This window comes from Propithecus coquereli, unplaced genomic scaffold (genome assembly GCF_000956105.1).
Source record: "Propithecus coquereli isolate 6110/MARCELLA unplaced genomic scaffold, Pcoq_1.0 Scaffold61, whole genome shotgun sequence".
NCBI classification, from domain to species: Eukaryota; Metazoa; Chordata; class Mammalia; order Primates; family Indriidae; genus Propithecus; species Propithecus coquereli.
This window is the reverse complement of record NW_012152063.1, coordinates 3,112,853-3,131,129: the sequence shown is the minus strand read 5'-3', so window position 1 is coordinate 3,131,129 and position 18,277 is coordinate 3,112,853. Positions and strand designations below refer to the sequence as shown.

General features: G+C 36.3%; 1 protein-coding gene across 2 annotated transcripts in view; it reads right to left on the bottom strand.

Annotated features, from left to right (window-relative positions):
- HDAC9 (histone deacetylase 9) overlaps positions 1-18,277 on the bottom strand; it is an 805,060-nt gene that overhangs the window by 615,687 nt on the left and 171,096 nt on the right. The window contains exon 1 of one of the 2 annotated variants that reach the window (XM_012659404.1): positions 7,719-7,806. The exons of the other annotated variant lie outside the window; for it this stretch is intronic. Within the exon in view, the coding sequence (XP_012514858.1) occupies positions 7,719-7,734 (16 nt within the window). The 5' untranslated portion in view covers positions 7,735-7,806. Of the gene's footprint in view, positions 1-7,718; positions 7,807-18,277 lie in introns of those variants that run through there. 2 annotated transcript variants of the gene reach the window in all.

Here is an 18,277-nt window from a genome sequence, read left to right as displayed (position 1 = left end):
TTGGAGCTTAGAAAAGTTCAACTCCAAAACAAGTTTAAAATCTGACTTATCATTTTGAACCAAATTGTAAATATAAAATATTTTTCCTCCTACTTACTGAGTTTTCACTTGTGCTCTTATTACAAAACCACAAAGCACTGATACAATGTTTTTAATAAAATTTCAGTTTTCCTGTAGGTAAATTTATAATAACAGGTTTACTATTTGTTTTTCCAACTTTTCATATGGGATTTTTAAAACAACTAGCAGCTGTATCATATGCCTAAAAGTGTCCTATATAGCAACAGGATCACATAAAAATTGACTTACAAACATAGTCAATCTATTGAAGTACAAGTTAAAAGAAAGAAAGTTAATTGATCTGAAAGTTAAAACTTCTTTTGAAAATCACCTCAAATAAGAAAAATGTAGAAATGCAGATCTTAGATTTCTAGTAGTATGTTTATAAACGTTAGACAAATATGGATCAAAAAAGTACTTGTGAAAATAAGTAAATAACAATATCGCCCTCTTTAGCTCACATCTGCCGCGGTACCTGAATAGTCCACCATCAAGCACTACTTTAGGTTCAAGCAGTGAAGCCCCCAGTGAAGATGCCATCTGGGAGTGAATACATTAGGCCAATAATAGTGTATTGTGAATTACTGCGAATAATTCAGGCTTGACACATTAACATTAGTAACTAGCAGGACTCGGAGAAAAAGGAACCTAGAACTATAACATTTAAATGGGGTTGTGAGAGAAGACAAAGCAGAGTAGAAATCCCTCGGGCACAGGCCTGAACAGGTAGGAAGAAGAGTCACGAAGATTAAAAAGAGGGACGCTAAAAAAGCAGAGAAAATTTCTTTAAATAATCTTACACATTATCTAGACCAACTTCTTATTTTGAAGACGAGGTCGTTTAGGACCAAAGAAACTAACAAAAAGGAGAACGTCAGCCCTAGATACTAAAAACTTGTCCAAATTCTTATAAAAATTCCAAACCAAACCACATCATATTTATTGTCACTTAGACTCTAACCTAGTTTTGAATGTTAATCCACAACCATAATGCCTACTGTAAAGATAGAAAAGGCAGAGGAAATGTAGAAATAAATCAACATAGGATTTTAAAATAAAAATAAGCAAAAGCAATAGAAAAAGCTCATAATATGTTTTTAACCTCACCATTACCTATAAGCATTCCCTAAATTTAACATCCTTTTATATCTTTTGTTTCTTCCTTTCATGTGACTTCAACTCATATCCCACACTAAGGCTCTCAAATTTCTAGCTATACAGTTCTACTATCTCAACAACGACTACTTCTCTATCTTGAATTGCCCAGAAAGGGCAAACTCTTAAGATGTCCTGCTGCCATGGCAAGTACAAGTCCAGACAATGAACATGGTATTTCAAAATTCCTGAAAGAAGGCACAGCATACAAAGTCAGTCTCAGTCTGTATGCTTCTTATACCCTGCCTCCTGCTGTGATTCTGTTAACAAAACCTCCATTCCATCACTGTGTTTAAACTGCTGTCATCTTGACCTTAGGCTCCTTCTTTATCCACGAGCGCAGATAGCCACAGGGACCTCTACTCTTTCCTAAAGGTGCCATTGTCCCTACCCCTCGTGCCAGGTTCACAGCCATGTGTCTTCATTTGTCAATCATTGAGCTTGTTTTACTTTTCCATCCCTCACCTTGCCAATCCATCCTACAGGCATAGACATTTTAAAAACTCTAATCTCATACCTTTTTGGGGGATACAAATGTATGTAGTAGAATTTTAATGCAAATTAAAGAAACAATATGCAAAAAATTCAGAATTTTGTTTACCCATGGCGGGGAGAGGGATTCACACTGGTGGCATCATTATAATGGTTAAATTCAATTTCCTACTTTGGTTATGGGTGTCTAGAAGTTTATTCTAGTTATGTAAACACATACACACATACACACAATAATAGATACATGCACTATTTTATAATCAAGTGAAAATAAAAATTTTTATTTTTTAAAAAAGAAATAGGTCCTCATATATTTTAAGGGTTTTTTTTGTTTGCTTTTGTTTTTATAATACTGAAACTTCCTACACTTCAGAATAGGAACTAACTCTATAAATATAGATTCCAGTTCTGATGTAGGAAGTCTAACATCCATTGGGTGGAGCATTGCCCTCTATTTCTAACCACATAGGTGAATTCTGTTTCAAGATAATTCTGCAAAGGTAGTTCATATGAATGCATATGACTTTTACTTATTCACTTTTTTCTACAAAGAAGTCTCAAGATGAAAACCAAATCCAAACATCACTTATACACAGGCCTATTGGTAGACCATGAAAAAGACAGTAAGCTGTCTCCCACAGTCCAGCAGCAAAATTCTAATGAAGACCTACTATTGCTAAGGCCTTATGTTGGGCACTGAGCAGGTCTGCATCATAAGCTATGTCAGGGTTTCTCAACCTCAGCAATACTGACATTTTGGGCCAAATAATTCTTTGTTGTGGGGAGTTGTCCTGTGCATTGTAGGATGTTCAGAAGCATCCCTGGCCTCTTTTCAGTAGATGCCAGTAACATCCTTACCCCCAGCTGTGATAATCAAAATAGCTCCAGACATTTACCAAACATGCTCTGGGGACCAAACTGTCCCGAATGGAGAATTACCGGTCTATATGAGGGGCACCCCTGCAGGTTCCCTCAGAAACAGTACGTTGACATAGTGAGCACACATATGAAGAAAGTGCTGAATTCAAACATTTTTACACTTTGGGGAAATAAATTTGGACCACACAAATAGTTTATTATTATCGCCTTGAATACTATACTGTTATATAAAAATAAAAAATAAGATAATTTATAACTATACTGCCACTTGGGAAAATAACATGTCCCTTTCACAGTCTTCAGACATTTGTTCAATTACTCAATAGTAAAACTGAATAGTCAATCTGCAAAACACAATGCAAGAAATTACATTTTCGCCTGTTTATTTTATGTCAATGAGCTCCAGTTACCAATCCCATGTTTTTTGATCATTAGCATTAGACGTAGGTAACCATGCCTTCCTCCTGAATATGCTATCTTCTTATGCCTTCCTTAAAAATTACAACTTTCTGGTTTTTCCTTTTCTCTGGCCGCTACTTATCCACTTGCTTTACCAGCTGCTTCTCCTCTACCTGTCTCCTAATTTTGGAATTTGGAAAGTACTAGGCCCTCAGCTTTTCCCACTTCGTATCATCTCCCCAGGTGACCACATCTATGTCAATGGCTTCACATACCACCTACATTCCATCTTCTACTTGACATATCCTGCGAAGGTTTAAAAAGCATGTCAATTGAGACATCCAAGCCTGCTCTTCTTCCAATTTGCCCCATCTGCACGTATGATGTCTCCCTAAGCCCAGCTGTTCACACCATAGGATCGATCATAACTGACACTTCCCTCCCTCTCACCTTCACATCCAATTCTTCACCAAGTCCTGGGAATTATATAGGATTTCTCACTCTGTTCTCTGCCCCTATCCCCACAGCCACTACTTCACCCAGGTTGCCATCATTTCTGGACTAGGCTACTGTACTAGTTTTCTAACCTGTTTCCATGTGTTTACTCTGGCTCCTCACAAATCTATTGCCCACTCTGCAACTAATTTAAAAATATCATTCAGGTCATGCAGCTTCTTGCATAAACCTTTCCATCACTTCAGATTGCACTTGAACAACGTGCAGCCCTGTAACATGACATCCTAGGCCCTGCACAATCTGGACTCTGGAACACCTCCAAGCAATGGTCTCCCTCTTTACATGTTTTAGCCATACTGGCCTTTACTCTTTCTCAAAGAGGCCAAACTCTTTCCTACGTTGGCATAGGCACCTTGCCTGTGACTACAAGGATCTTTCTATGTCATTGAGGCTTAAAGTTATCTTCATTTGAGAGACTTTCCCTGATCCCCCAAAGTATATATAATATGCCACATAAATATTTCACTTGTATCACAACACATAATTAATACAACACCCCTACACCCTATGTGCTTGGTATCATTTTACAAGTGAATAAGCAAAGGCTTAATAATGTTACTTAGATTCCCAAAATCACAGGGTAACAGGTTTGAACTATGGCTCTCTAATCCCAGAGTCTGAGATTATCCACACACACTGCCTCTCTCAATGTAGACAGTCCCATGTAGTCAGAATATATTTTATGAACCATAGCTTCACTTATTTCGTGCAACTTTGTTTCACCCACTAGTCTGTGATCTTTCTGAGGGCAGGAACTGTGATTACTGATCTCCGAATCTCTAGGCCAGGAGATGCCAAACAACTGTGAAGAAATGGTCAAAAGAACAAACGAAGAGGGAACTCGTCTCGAGAGAAAACAATACTTTATCTATTCAAAACTTTTAATAAATTTTAGTATTAAAATTTAAATTCATTATCATTAAATTAGTAATTAAATTAATTGTCATTAAAATTCCAGTTCTATTATTAAAATTTCTTGATTTTTTAAAATTATTACATTAAACATTTATTATACTTTATAAGACATTTAATCTCCAAACAGCAGTGACATACAAGCATTGACCAAGGTTAAAGAGTAAGATAGAAAAGGAAGATTTGGAAACATGCAGGCACTGATACTCAGTGATCCAATGGGTGACCAAGCTCCCCATAAATTACATTAGTGCACAAAGAAGTGGCCACGGACAAGCTAAATGGCACTTCTGAACCTGTCTCTAACTACAGACAAATACAGAAATTTCCAACTGTGAACCCTATTTTACGAGTAGTGAATATGTTCTTATGAGACAAAGACATTAGAGGACAAAAAGAAGAAAACAGGGATGAGGGAACAATTCTGGAAAATCATTTGCATTGGCCAACACTAAACAGCCTCTTTGCTTTTTCAAAAGTTTAAGAGTTTCAAAAGTTTAAGTTTAAGGATGCTTTATAACAATGACCCTTCTTACATCACTCCCTCCTCCACTGGCAGCTCCAATTCCCTTTACCCTTTTGCCTTCTCTGCAAAAAGATAACATGATTTCAAATCTCTTCCAATATTTTTATAGGTAAAGCTTGTGTGATCCTGTCAAGATGACAAAAGTACCGTAGCCAATGAAGGAAAAATGAAAGATTGCAGATTGTATCAGACTGCCTGATAAAAGACAAGTCACTCATTTTGTAGCTGATGTTTGCATTTTTAGCTCTAAATTTCAGACTGTGTCCCCTTCGGTGAAGGAAAAATTTTTTAAAACACCATTACTCTATTGGAGGGAAAAAAATTTCTCTGAAATTGTGAAATTAACCTCTTCCTTCATTCACACATTCAGTTCTATTTTTGCAGTTGTGCCAGTAATCTAAAAGGAAAAGCACTGAAAGTCAATTCCAGGTTTCTAAAATGTCTGACTGTGCATGTCCCAGTTCTCTTCAGCACCTCCCAGAAGATTCGGCCAATTTTTATTTCTGCAGCGCATCAGTGTTTATCATTTGTTTTACAACAGCACTGCATGTTCTCGAAAATTGACTTAGATGTATTTCACTCATCCTCTACAAAAACTCAAGAGAGACAAATGACCTTAAAAACAAAATCCACCACCGAGGCATGGTTAATTTACTAAAAGAGTATTTCCTTTTTTACCCTCTCAGCTCAATATTTACTTCATTACAGTGGTAACTCCACGCCCACCCCCACCCCTACCAGCCTCTGTATTTGTCAAGATTTGACAAATTTCCAGCTTGTAATTAGGCATTATGAAAATTCACTGTAGGAAAACTATTGCCAGAGAAAAGCTTCTCCCTTCACCTTGCTGTATAGGAATACTGATGACTTTCACCTTCAGGAAGGCTAAGAGCAAAACCATGGATGGATTTTGATTGCACATGTTTGAATAAATCTAATTTTTATGGGCAAGTGTTCTAAGAAGTGATTAAGTCAAATAGACTTGGAATAAAATCCTGACTGTCTCTTTTCGTCTGGGTACTCAAAGGCAAGTAGCTTAACTTCTCAGTTTCCTTTTCTATAAAATGAATATATTAATAAAACATATCACATAGGGATATAGGGAGGAATAAATAAGAAAAACCACCTGGTGCAGCGCCAAATGCAGAGTAAATGCTCAATAAATAACAGCCATTACTATTTTATGAATAATATAGAAAAGGAATGGCATAGGGAAGGTCCTTACCTCCCATGTGTTGTCATCCTCAGAATTTTACCGTTCTCATTACTAATGAAAAAAGTATGTGGGCTACTCGCAGCTCTGAAAGAAGGCCTAGGAGACCTCAGAGGACGGAGGATAAGAGCTTGGATGTGAGGCATCCTCTCAGGCCCAGCAGTGCTGCCTAAACCCACTGCAACACACTTCCTCACAAGGATTAGAGGAGCTCACAACAGGGGCTCTTCCCTCAGAGTTACTCTTTGCTCTGTGAGCTTAGACAAATCTCCACTCCCTCATCCTCAAAACGAGAGTGGACAAGACAAACTCAGACACTGTTTCCAGAGAGAATTAATTCCAAGTGTGGGGGTGGGGAAAGCAAGAGCAAGGAGTTCTCAGCGGTGCAAAAGCAAGCAATAGATCTCAATGGAGACTTCTCCTAGCCTGGCATCATCAAATAATCAGGAGAAAAGCAACTGTCAGAGGACAACCAAGTATGATCAGATACGATGTTTGGCTTCCCATTTGAACAAATCTCAACCCTACCATCACTCTAACAATTTCAACCAAGAGTTGTGGGGCTAACACACAGTGAGCACTCTCTATGTTCCTAGCAACTTGCAGAACCTTTCCATGCACTAATTCATTGTGCCTCATCCTCAGGAGATTATCTTCATTTTCAGGTGGGGGAACAGGCACAGAAAGGTTCAGAAACTTCCTTAAGGATACTAGATTACAATGGAACCAAAATTTGACCCCAAACAGCCTGGCTCCAGAGTCCACAGTCTTTACTCCTACTCTCCCCTATTCCCGCTCCCACTGGTAAAACAATCATTGGAAACTTAGTCTTGCTTTCTGCGACTCATAGTTCAATTTTCTGTAATAATATTTCTCTAAAACTTATATTACTGAGCTGGTATTAGTCCTTAGGAGATTTTAGCCCTCTTTTATTTAATGCTCACAATGGGCACATTTCAAAATATTGCAATTCAACTAGATTGAAGGGGGGAGCGTGGCACAGAGGTGTGGATGAGACAGCGTGGGCCCTGAGTTCATAACTGCTGAGGCTGTGATAGGTACATGGGGAATCTATACACTATATACTTTTGCTTGTGTTTGAAATCTTCCATAATAAAAGAGTTAACAGCAACAAAAATATCAACCACAAAGAAGATAACTGAAGACTGAGCTATTTCAGGATCCAGAGGGACATTCAGCTATAGCAGACAATGCCTCTACCGAAGATTCCAGTTTAAATTTTGAGAACTGAGAGTACAGCAATTTATTTATCAAAAATTTTGCTAAGTCAAGAATCCTCCCTTCAAAATACCTTAGTCTTGTCTACATGGAACAATTAAAGACATTCCCAGAGTTGAATTTTTTGCTCACTCTAATTTTTATTGTTGTTGCTGCTGCTGCTGCTACTGCTGCTGATTGGAAAACCTTTTGCTTCCCTCCTCGTGACAGGTTTATCTTTCCACAGCCTCCAAATTACTAAAGACTACTTGCAAAGTCAAACTTAAAATCGTCCACCGCAGTATCTTTTTCACAGTTCTCTTAAAAGATTAAAACAAAGAAACTTACCCATTCTGTTGTGCATTCCCTCTTTGCCAAAGTGTGCTGCGGTTTCGAAAACTAGCCCAGTCCTTCTGAACTTTTCTGTATCCGTTATAATATTAAAGAGCCACGAGGAAGGGAAGTGGTTAGTCAACTTGCTAATTTTATCAGTCCCTCCCACTGGTTAAATAGTACCTGATGCCACAGACGCAAAATCAGTTTTCCAGCTCATTTCCCTGCTACAGCACGACTTTATAAAGACAGCGTAACTTGGAGGCGAAGACAGTGACTCTGTCTGGTTTGTAGTCATGAGATAGTTAATGAATGAACATTTTATTACTATTAATAAGAAGCCTAATAGACTACAGCAACCAGCAAAACAGTGATTCAAGAAAATGAGGAGGAGAGAGAATGTCTGTCAGCTCCATACGGTGAGCAAACTCAGTTTGGGTGGGAAGGGGAGTGATTTTAATGCAATCAGATGACGTGTGGGAAGTGGCTGGTGTTTCATTTGTTGATAAATGATTCTGCCCTGGAATACAGCCAGTTTACCGGATATAGAAACTTCCACAACTTGGGGCCCTGGCTTGGACAACTCTTTTCCTCTGGAGCTTAGTAATTAAAACACAGGTCAAAGTAGCAAATATGTGCCTCTGAATGAGGGAAAATTAAACATCCTCTAAAGAAGCAGCTATGAATTGTTTCCTAGATGTAAAGACCTACAATGAATGAAAAGAAAATACAGAGCGGATTTTAGCGAAATGAAATGCTTTTGCTCTTACAATCCCACTCCAAAAAATCTAGAGGCCAGGACTGGTGGCTCATCCCAGCACTTTGGGAGGCTGAGGGAAGAGGATCGCTTGAGGCCAGGAGTTGGAGACCACTCCAAAAGATTTCAACATGTAAAACACTGCCAACCCAGAACCCTGGATCATGCGATTTTCTGAGCTACTTAAATGGGTGGCATTTTAATTAAATCTTCGGTATTCACTTTGAAGTGCACTTCCCACAATATCTAAGGATTATGGCATTAGAAAAAATATCTGAAAACCAAATCATCTTGAAGGCTCATTAGCCCTTACTTTTGATTGGCTGAGAAAATGTCCCCTCAGAGAAATTCTGACGGGTTATTATCTAATTGACTCGTGATGGTTTCACAAAAAGAGTTAAACTTGGTAAGCTGAGGCAGGCGAGGGAAATCAGCAATTCTCCACTGTCACCACTTCCATCTTAGTATCCTCACATTCAATAACGCTTACCTCATAAAACTTTGGAGAGTCGCCATATTTATTCTCTACCTCTGTAATGTTTTCTAATTAGATCTAAGAAAATGTACTGCATTGAATGTAAGCAATGCCTTGCTCTGAGATCTCCCCTAATAATTTCTCTTGAAGAGCAACAACTCGCAGTTCTAAGCCCCCAAGATATTATCTTTATATTAATATTTGTCTGAGTTTAAGATGAGAATAAATACCTAAAATCAACACTTCACTATCATGACTCTGTGGCTTTAGTCACTCTCACATCTGTAGCTTTTGTATCTTCAGAGAAAGAAAAGGAAAAGACATAGAGTTCTAGAGAAGAAAGAAGGGAGGGAAGAGTGAGAAAGGGAGGGAGAGAAGTGCCCGCAGGGTCCCCTTCTCTAACACTCTCCACAGCCTCCCCAACCTTCTGGGATCGGTGGTGCCTATTCAGCCTCTTCCAGAAGCCTTTCTCCCACATTCAAACACACCTACCTGCCCCTTTCTGAAATCCTAAAGCATATTTCATCATCTTCTCAGTCTAGCCATAAATTATTTCTACGTAATGTTTTTCTAGATGACTGTAAGCCTCCTTAGGACTGATATATATTCTCAATGCTCACCTAGAGCATTAAGCTTCTCCAGCACAAAACCCCACTTTTAAAACATGTATTTTTGTCATGTCTCTTTTACTAACTTAAAATGAAACTCATAGATTATACAATCAACCTTTGTAACAGAATTTCACCAAATATACAGTATATATTTTTAAATCAATAAAGTGCTCCCAGGCATGAGTATTTACACATTTAAGAAGTCCTCTGATGCTTGCCCTACTACCAATAAGTAAATCTGAATTGAAGAGAAGTAGTAAGAAGCTAGTCTTTTCAAGTGGGGAAGGAAAGTGAAAGATCGAATGGTTGAGTGGTTGCATAGACACTGGGATAAAATTTTGTATTAGAATTAAGAAACAATAAAGCAGACTTACAGGCACATGATAAAATAAAAGGAAAATAAGATTAACTGAAGTCTAGATAACCTGCCAAGGCAAATTATAGATGGTAAAAGTAAAGAAAGTATGAAGAGTCATTAATATTCTCTCATAGGATATTAAGAATCATTCCATATTCATAAAAAATTTTAAAGGAATCTCAACTTTGCTTTATTATATAATTGAACAAGGGACCTGCAAATGCTCAGTGATAGAGCTGTGCTGTGTTTGTTATTCAAGTACCATGGGCCTCTCTGTTGCCAGTGACTTGGTTTTCCAAATGGTGAACGATTAGCAGTAAATCTTTTAATAACAAAACAAACAATAGTCTTACCTGAAATTATATAGTAGTTGTAGTCCTAGGAAATTCAATGTACACTAAAATGGAATAAAAAAGGTTTTATGTGTGCAAATGATTTTGTTTCTAGGCTCAAATGATTATAAACAGGTGTTTCGAGTATATGAATGTCCAAAGGGATATTTGAAAATGCAGGAAAAAAAAATTTCTTCCAGGTACAGGACAACCTCTTACAGAACTCCTCTCATACTTGAGCCCCATTCACCAGATGCTAGTAGCACCCACCAAGCATTGTGGCATCCAAAGAAAACTTTCAAATCTTTCCTTAGGGGCCAGTACGACCTCACTGAAAATCAATACCTTTGACAAACCACAACCCTTCAAACTCAGCTGGCTTTGGGAGTCAGACAGGAACATCAGGGGGACAGGGAAGGATGGAGCTGAATGGAGAGCATGTGCCCCAGCTAAGGCGGGCAGGGAGGATAAGCCCTACCATCACAGAACTTCCCATCTTTCAAGAGAAAGTGGGCATCTGGATCTTTATGTCAAATCTTTTTTAAAAGATTGGCAAACACTTTTTGAACTATACAAAATCTGTCTTCAGGCTGAGATGATTATTTAGCTGCTCAATCAAAAAATGAAACAACATTTATAAAATATGTAATGTCAAAGACCTGGTATTCAGTGTAACAAACACATAACCAAGTACTTTGATCTCCTATTGCATATATGAAATATATAGAACAGACTCTGGAGTATCTGCCAGCATGTTAACAGGAATTCTCTATCAATATATTATTTTTTCATTTTCTTTTACTTTTTGGTCATCTCTAATTTTTCTAAAACAAACACATAAGGTTTTTCAATAAGAAATAAGCAATAGACAGTATATTTCCACTTAAAAAAAATTAGAGGATGGTAGCTCTGGAAAGCTCTTTGAATACATACAAGAAGGACTACAGTTAAAATGGGCAAAACAAATGAAATTCCTCTTAAATTGTGGTCCCCAACCCCCAGAGCCACAGAAAAATTGTCTTCCATGAAAGTTAGGAATGTGAGGGTGCTGGCACAGCAGGAGGTATGAGGTGGGGGGGTGGCAAGCAAGCTAAGCTTCATCTGTATTTACATCCGCTCCCCATTGCTCACATTGTTGCCTGAGCTCCACCTCCCTGCCTCAATGGAAAAATGTGTTCCATGAAACTGGTCCCTGGTGCCAAAAAAGTTGAGGACTGCTGCTCTTAAATACCCAGTTCAGCTCCATCTCAAGCACTAAAGACAAGGTGTAAAAACTAAACTGTCTGCAACTCAGAATAGGTATGTGCTCAAGGAGGAAGATTCATCTCCTTGTGTTCTAGATACATGTCATCATTTTATCTCCTTTATTAGATAGCCAGAGCCCACACAGGGAGGATCTGACTACATGTCATAGAAAGCACTCAAATAATTGTGCATCAATTTAAAAAGACCTAAGGCTTTAAAAGCGGTAAAAAATAAATTTTCCTATGAGCAATAATAATAATAATGTTAACCTCTAAAATGAAGGTGCTTTAGTAATTTAATTACCTTTTTCCTATTACTGAATTAATATTAGAAGCTAAGTCATGTTTGAATTCAATAAAATTATTTTATTAACTTCCTCTAAGGCTTAAAAAGTACTTTATTAAGGTTCTCTTCTTATAAGTCAGTCTTATCCTTCACTCTGCTGAAAACTTGGACCACATTTTATTCCTATAAAAACTTCTTTTCTCCCAATTTAGAAATATTTAATTAGAAATGTTTCAAAGCTGATCCTCCTAGGTACCAAACACAACATCCTGAAAAATAAGCTTACATCTTGAAATATCATACGTAATAAGACCATTTAAAACACACAGCTATATATACTACAAAGTCATAATTACTATTGATTTTTTGCAATCTAGAAAAATGTACCACCAGAGTGTATAGAGAGGAAGTAACAGAACCATGGTAAATGGTGTGGAAATAATGATATATTTTTTTGGAGATATTACCTTTTTTTCTTCTCTTAGGGAGTACAGTCATGCATGGTGCTTATTTTGAAAGAAAATTCACCTTTTTTCCTGTCTTAAGTTATATGCTGACTAGAGCTTGAGTTCTTAAATATGTGTTCAAGTTTATTCATTTCAATTCTGCAGAATCAGAAGATTATACAGTTTGTGAACTAAATCTTTCCTTTCAGTTACATCTTTCAATTTTGATTATAAAGGCAGATGTTTGCAGGTTTGAAATTTGCTAGTTCAACACTGTTGGGGAACCCAAGGTAAACAACAAAATTACCAATTGCCCGGCATAAAAAGAAAATCTCATAAGCAATAGTATCATGCAGTACATCTTTCTGAGATGCATCCCAAATTTAATCTCTCTAAAATGCTTTAGGCATTTGAGTGAACTTGCTGCTAAGGTGATTATTTTTAGCCAAGATTCCGCTTATTGACATATGTTCAAATAAATGAAAAAAACAGCCACTGGAATACAACATTTCTAATTACTTGCTGAAAAGAAAGAGCATTCCAGTATATGTGTGTGTGTGTGCACATATTTCCTGGTAAAAATAACACATAATATTCAACTTTACTGGCAATCAAATAAATGTAAATTATAAAAGATTAACATTTTTACCTATCAATTGATGCTAATAGATGACAACAAGCATAGGATGTGAAAAGCACTGCTCGTCAGATGTAAATTGGTGCACGTTTCCTGGTGGAAAAATACTTCAGTATATCAAGAATCTTTTATAAAGTTCACACTCTTTAAGAGTGATTCTATTTCTAGGAATGATTTCAAAAGAAAAAAAAAATCAAAGATGTGGATGGTGATTTATGTAAATCAATGTCCACCATGCTGCTACTTCAAAATGTCATTGAACAACTGCAAATGGTCTGTATGCCCAATATAAGAGGAATAATAAAAGAAATTATGTTATAATTATATGATATGTTATCATACAAACTTCTACAAATCACGGTATTGAAAATATTTAATAATACTAAAAATGTTCATAATACAATGTTAAGTAAGAAAAAAGATTTGTATTAGGATCCAAATCTTGTAACACAATCATACACATGCCATTCACACCCTCACACTTCCCACAAAATTTACTCACATATTCAATAGAAAATAGATCAAAAGAGAAGCCCAAAACGTGAAAAGTGTGCCCTTCACTTGTTCTTTGGCTTCGGGAATTTTATTTTATTTTTACTTAGGCTTAGTGGATTTTTATCTTTCTTCTTGACAAAGGGAAGCCTGTGTGCCAACCCAAAAGATTTAAGGTGAAAATCAACCTCACATTAATGGGGAAAGAATTGTCACGTGGTCATCTTTTTTTTTTATTATTTTTTTTTTATTTCAGCATATTATGGGGGTACAGATGTTTAGGTTACGTATGTTGCCCATGCCCTCCCCACAAGTCCGAGTTTCAAATATGTCCATTCGGGTGGTGCGCATTGCACTCTTTGTGAATGCAAATACCCGTCCCCTCCTCCCTCCTCCCCCCTCCCCCCTGCCCAACATCCAATAGATGTTATTCTTATATGTGCATTTCTGGTCATCTTTTTAGTTACTCCACGAGAGATTAGATTTTTTTTTAAAAAACGGAGTGCTAAAAATCACATCCTGTTTATTGCAAAATGAATAAGAAAATTTTTACCTCAGACAACAGTGAGTGTTGAATTTAAATCAAATGAAGAAGAAAGAAATTTAACATTATCTAGTCCTTTAATACAAGACACTTGATCAATTTTAACTCATTTAATTATCACAACAACCCAGAGGAATAAGCTTTCTTACACCTGTGTTACAGATGGGGAGACTAATTTACCCAAAGATTAGGTCAATTGACCAAGGTCTCATGTTTGGCAAATGAATGATCAGAATTGATTACAGCTGATTCTGACCACAAAACCAATGTCTAACACTATACAAAGACATTTCTTTTGGAATACAGATAGATCACATGTGGTAGTCCTCAAATTACAGACAAACAGCAAAATCTTTGAGGATCATAAAATAACAGAGATTAAGAATGAGAATAAAACATGCTTTTCTTCTTTGCAAGTACTGTGGTGGAAAATGAGACTGGAGGTGGTAGAGAAATGGAAAAAAGTACACAATCGAATACAAACTGAGCCCATGTTTTCTGAAACAAAAGCCAGGACACGTGATCTGAACGTATGAAACAGAACTAGTCCCAGAGTTTTATGTTTCATGTGGCCACCATTGCTCAATGTTTAATGAAAAAATATACTTTTTATATACATGTGTATATATGTATATATATATATATATATACGGATAGCTAAACTGGCATCTTACATATTATTTATAAATACCAAATTAAATTCACAAGTATTTTTGTGACTTTAAAGAGAAAGTTGCAACTATTATATTTATACAAATAATCATAAAATCAAATAATACCAAAAAATAAATAAGGACAAAAGTAAAAACTGCCTCAAAATCCTACACTGCACAGAAAGCCAGTGTGAAAAATTTGGCAGCCTCCTGAACTTCTATCTATTCACCTCCATAAAATCGTAATAGCACTTAAGAAAATATTGTGTAACTTGTCCACGTTGTGTAACTAGTGACACGAGGCAGGCTTTGAACACACATGGGTCTAACTCCCACAGTGATGTTCTTTCTACCTCCTCATTTTGCTGGGGACAGTGGATGAAAAACTCCACAAAGAAAGTGTGAGTTTTGTTATTTTGTTTTTAATACTTTTCCAAAATCCAAAGTATTAGATGGCCAATTCTGCCATTTACTACTGTTTCCTTTTGAGCAAATCATTTAATCCATAGGCCGAATATTTCCCATCTATAAATAAGGGTGATCACCTCCAGAGTTCTGAAAAAGTCAATGACTCAGTGACTAAATGGAATTATATTTTAGTATCTTTAAAATTCTGTTTTAGAGAAATGCAACAAGCTTGACATAAAAATTAAATGCAAATCTTTATAATTTTATTATAAATGAAGAATTAAGATACAATTGGGCCATATGTACTGACAAACCATTATGCAAAGAGGAATGATAATCAGTTCACCAAATAATATTCAGCCCACTGTTATATTCTCTGCTACCTAACCTTGGTATTCCACTAAGTTTAAAATAAATCTCTAATTCACCTTTGATATACTCTGTCTTCTTACATTACTACTATACCCTACTATGAAATATCCCCCTTTACTGGGTTAAAGTGTACTTTGAGTATTTGAAAAATTATGAGATGATAATTTCAAGCACTGAGGACCAGAAAGGGGTCAAAGGATTTCGTATGCTCTTTATTCCCTTTCAAATGGAGGGACTAAAAAATATCCAGAATTTCCAACATTTCCTTCAGCTCTAATTCCAAGGGTGGGAATCTTTGATCATTCAAACAGTCCTGGGTTCTAGCTGGTTCTGTTCACGTGGGGACTGGGCTGTACTGAGTGAAGATCACACCCTCAATCAGTTGGCCAAGAGAAGAGAGTGCCCAGACCCATTTATTACCTTTTCTCAGGTGAATAGCATGGACCCATCATGAAATGCAATTGTAATCAATCTGCCTCATAGACCCCATGGAAATAAGTTCCTCGCCGGGTCACACACAACCCAAGTGAGCTGAATTCTTAAAGAAGCTGTCAGCAAGTGATACTCACCTACCCTCAGTGCAAATATGCCACTTTCCTTTCTGGGAAAGGGTCCTAGGACCTTGCATTGCCTTGTTAAGAATAATAATCTCAACATATCACTCTCATCTACTGCCCTAAGATGTAAAATGTTTTTATTTCTCAACACTAGGTAGTCCCTGGCACTATTTTGGATTTTCCTAAGAAATATTCATAATATGATTCCAAACTATATAGTCTTAGGAATGTTACTAAACTCTCTGGCATTTATTTTCTCATTTATAAAATTTAGCTTATAATACCCTATCCCATAGAATTGCTGTGAACATTAAATAAGGTTAATTTATATAAAAGGCCTTTGTACAGTGACTAGCACAATATAAATGGTCCAAATTTGAATAATACAATTACTGTATTACTAATAAACAATATTTAAGTAGTTTTTTCCTCCAAATGCTAAGAAGGATATTATGATGACTGTGTGTGTGTGTGTTTCCTTCAATATTTTTTACGATCGCTGTAGGCTCGTTCTGGCCTTTTCTAAAAGCCTTACTATAAAGTTTTTAAAATCCTTTTAAGATCCATAATCCTATTGAATCAGGAATAAAACATGTACTTAGTTTCAGGCAAACAATTGTTCAACAGAAGCCCCTTCATATTTTAATTACTCCCTCTTCCCTCTTCAAGTTCACCGTTGTTCTCTGATTTTTAATCTTGAAAGCGAGTCAGGGTACATTATTTATGTTATATTCAATAGGAAGAAAAAGAAGAAAAGGGATTTTATTCAGGACACTAACTCTAACCTTGAAATGTTATTTTCTGAACATTTCTTCTGCTCACTGAGCAAATTTTAGTCTTCAAGTCAGATGTCTAAATACAGTGCTTGAGCTCTGCTTAAAGGCTAAAAATACAGACTTCTGCACAAGGTGATGGTTACCAAGGAAGGTGTTTAGAATATGGTTCAACAGAAGCTAAGGTAATTGAGCATTAGCTATATACTTCAGCCAGAAGAATTCCTCATCTACACTGAAGCTTTGGAGTCAAATCTTAGGCCATTATGCCTTGAAATACATTTTACTTGGAAAGAGAATCAGTTAAGGAAGTGGTTTCCTGAAATCCTTCACCAGGTCCTCAATTTTGATCATTTGAAGACGAGAAGTTATGAAATCCTTTGTCAACCTCTCTCAAGAGTATTTATACACATGCACTCCACAAAGCACAGTAAGTCTGAACAGGAAGACTGACTACAAAGCCCATGTAGTATTTTTCCCCCTTATGAAAAAAATCTATGAATAATGTCAATGAATAGTTTTGATGTTCACTAATACTACAATAAAACAAGGCCATCATATAGAAAGTTTATTATCCTCCAGGAAACATACTATATATCATTGTCTGATTCTGCTTCAGACTCACAGACTAAGCTCTGTTCCACCTTCTATCTTTACTTAGTCTTCCTCAGACACACCTTTCTAAAAATAAAGAAGGTAGAGATGGGAATAGAAAAATAAAACAAGGGCCAGGAATGAATAATCCTGACTCTGTTTTCAAATGACATGTGAGGTCTATTTAATTTTTAAAATGTTCTTCCTTTTGAAAAATTAGAAAAGATAACATTAGGTGAAGAAAGGGAGAAAAGGGTACATTATAAAAATTTCAATGTATTCATGAGTAAACATGCCTAAATAAATGATTAAATGAAAGGAGAAGTCATAGCAATATTGGACGATCTTAACAGGTTATTTTATTATCCAAGTTCCCTCTTTAAATGTGAGTTTACATTACATTAAATGTAAGTTTACATGTAAGTTTCATAAGCCTATCCTGTCTTTTTTCAATACTTTCTTCCCAGTGCCTAGAAACATAACTGACAGAGGTAAGTCCTTAACAAATATTTGCTAAATGGATGAATACATTTTCATTTCCTTTTTATTTGCTTTTTAACTTTGCAATCATTTTTTAAGGGTAATTCACAGTTAATTTTTTAAACCTCTAAGAATTCCCCTTTCAACACTAAAAATTCCCCTTTCAACACTAGACAGAGATGATAAGTGAGAAATGGAGTTATAATTCCTTAATAAAATTTTCATGCAAGAAATACTATTTGGCTAATTTGCACATAGTACATGAATTAGGCCTTTTAGAAACTAGTTTCTAGGTAATATTTGTCCTTATTAAATGGGTAAACGCAAACACACATGCATACTGGATATACATTTGGCCAATTTTTTGAATCACCCTCATCACAGAATCACTGGGTAGAAAAGATCAGAATATGAAAATCCCTCTAATCATTTCATTTATTCTTATTCCATAACAACCAGAATTGCCTACACATTTACTCTTTAGTAAGAAGAAGAATAAAATTGATGTTGCAAAAGTCAGGCGGGCAGTAAGGTGAAGTAACTAACACAGGGACA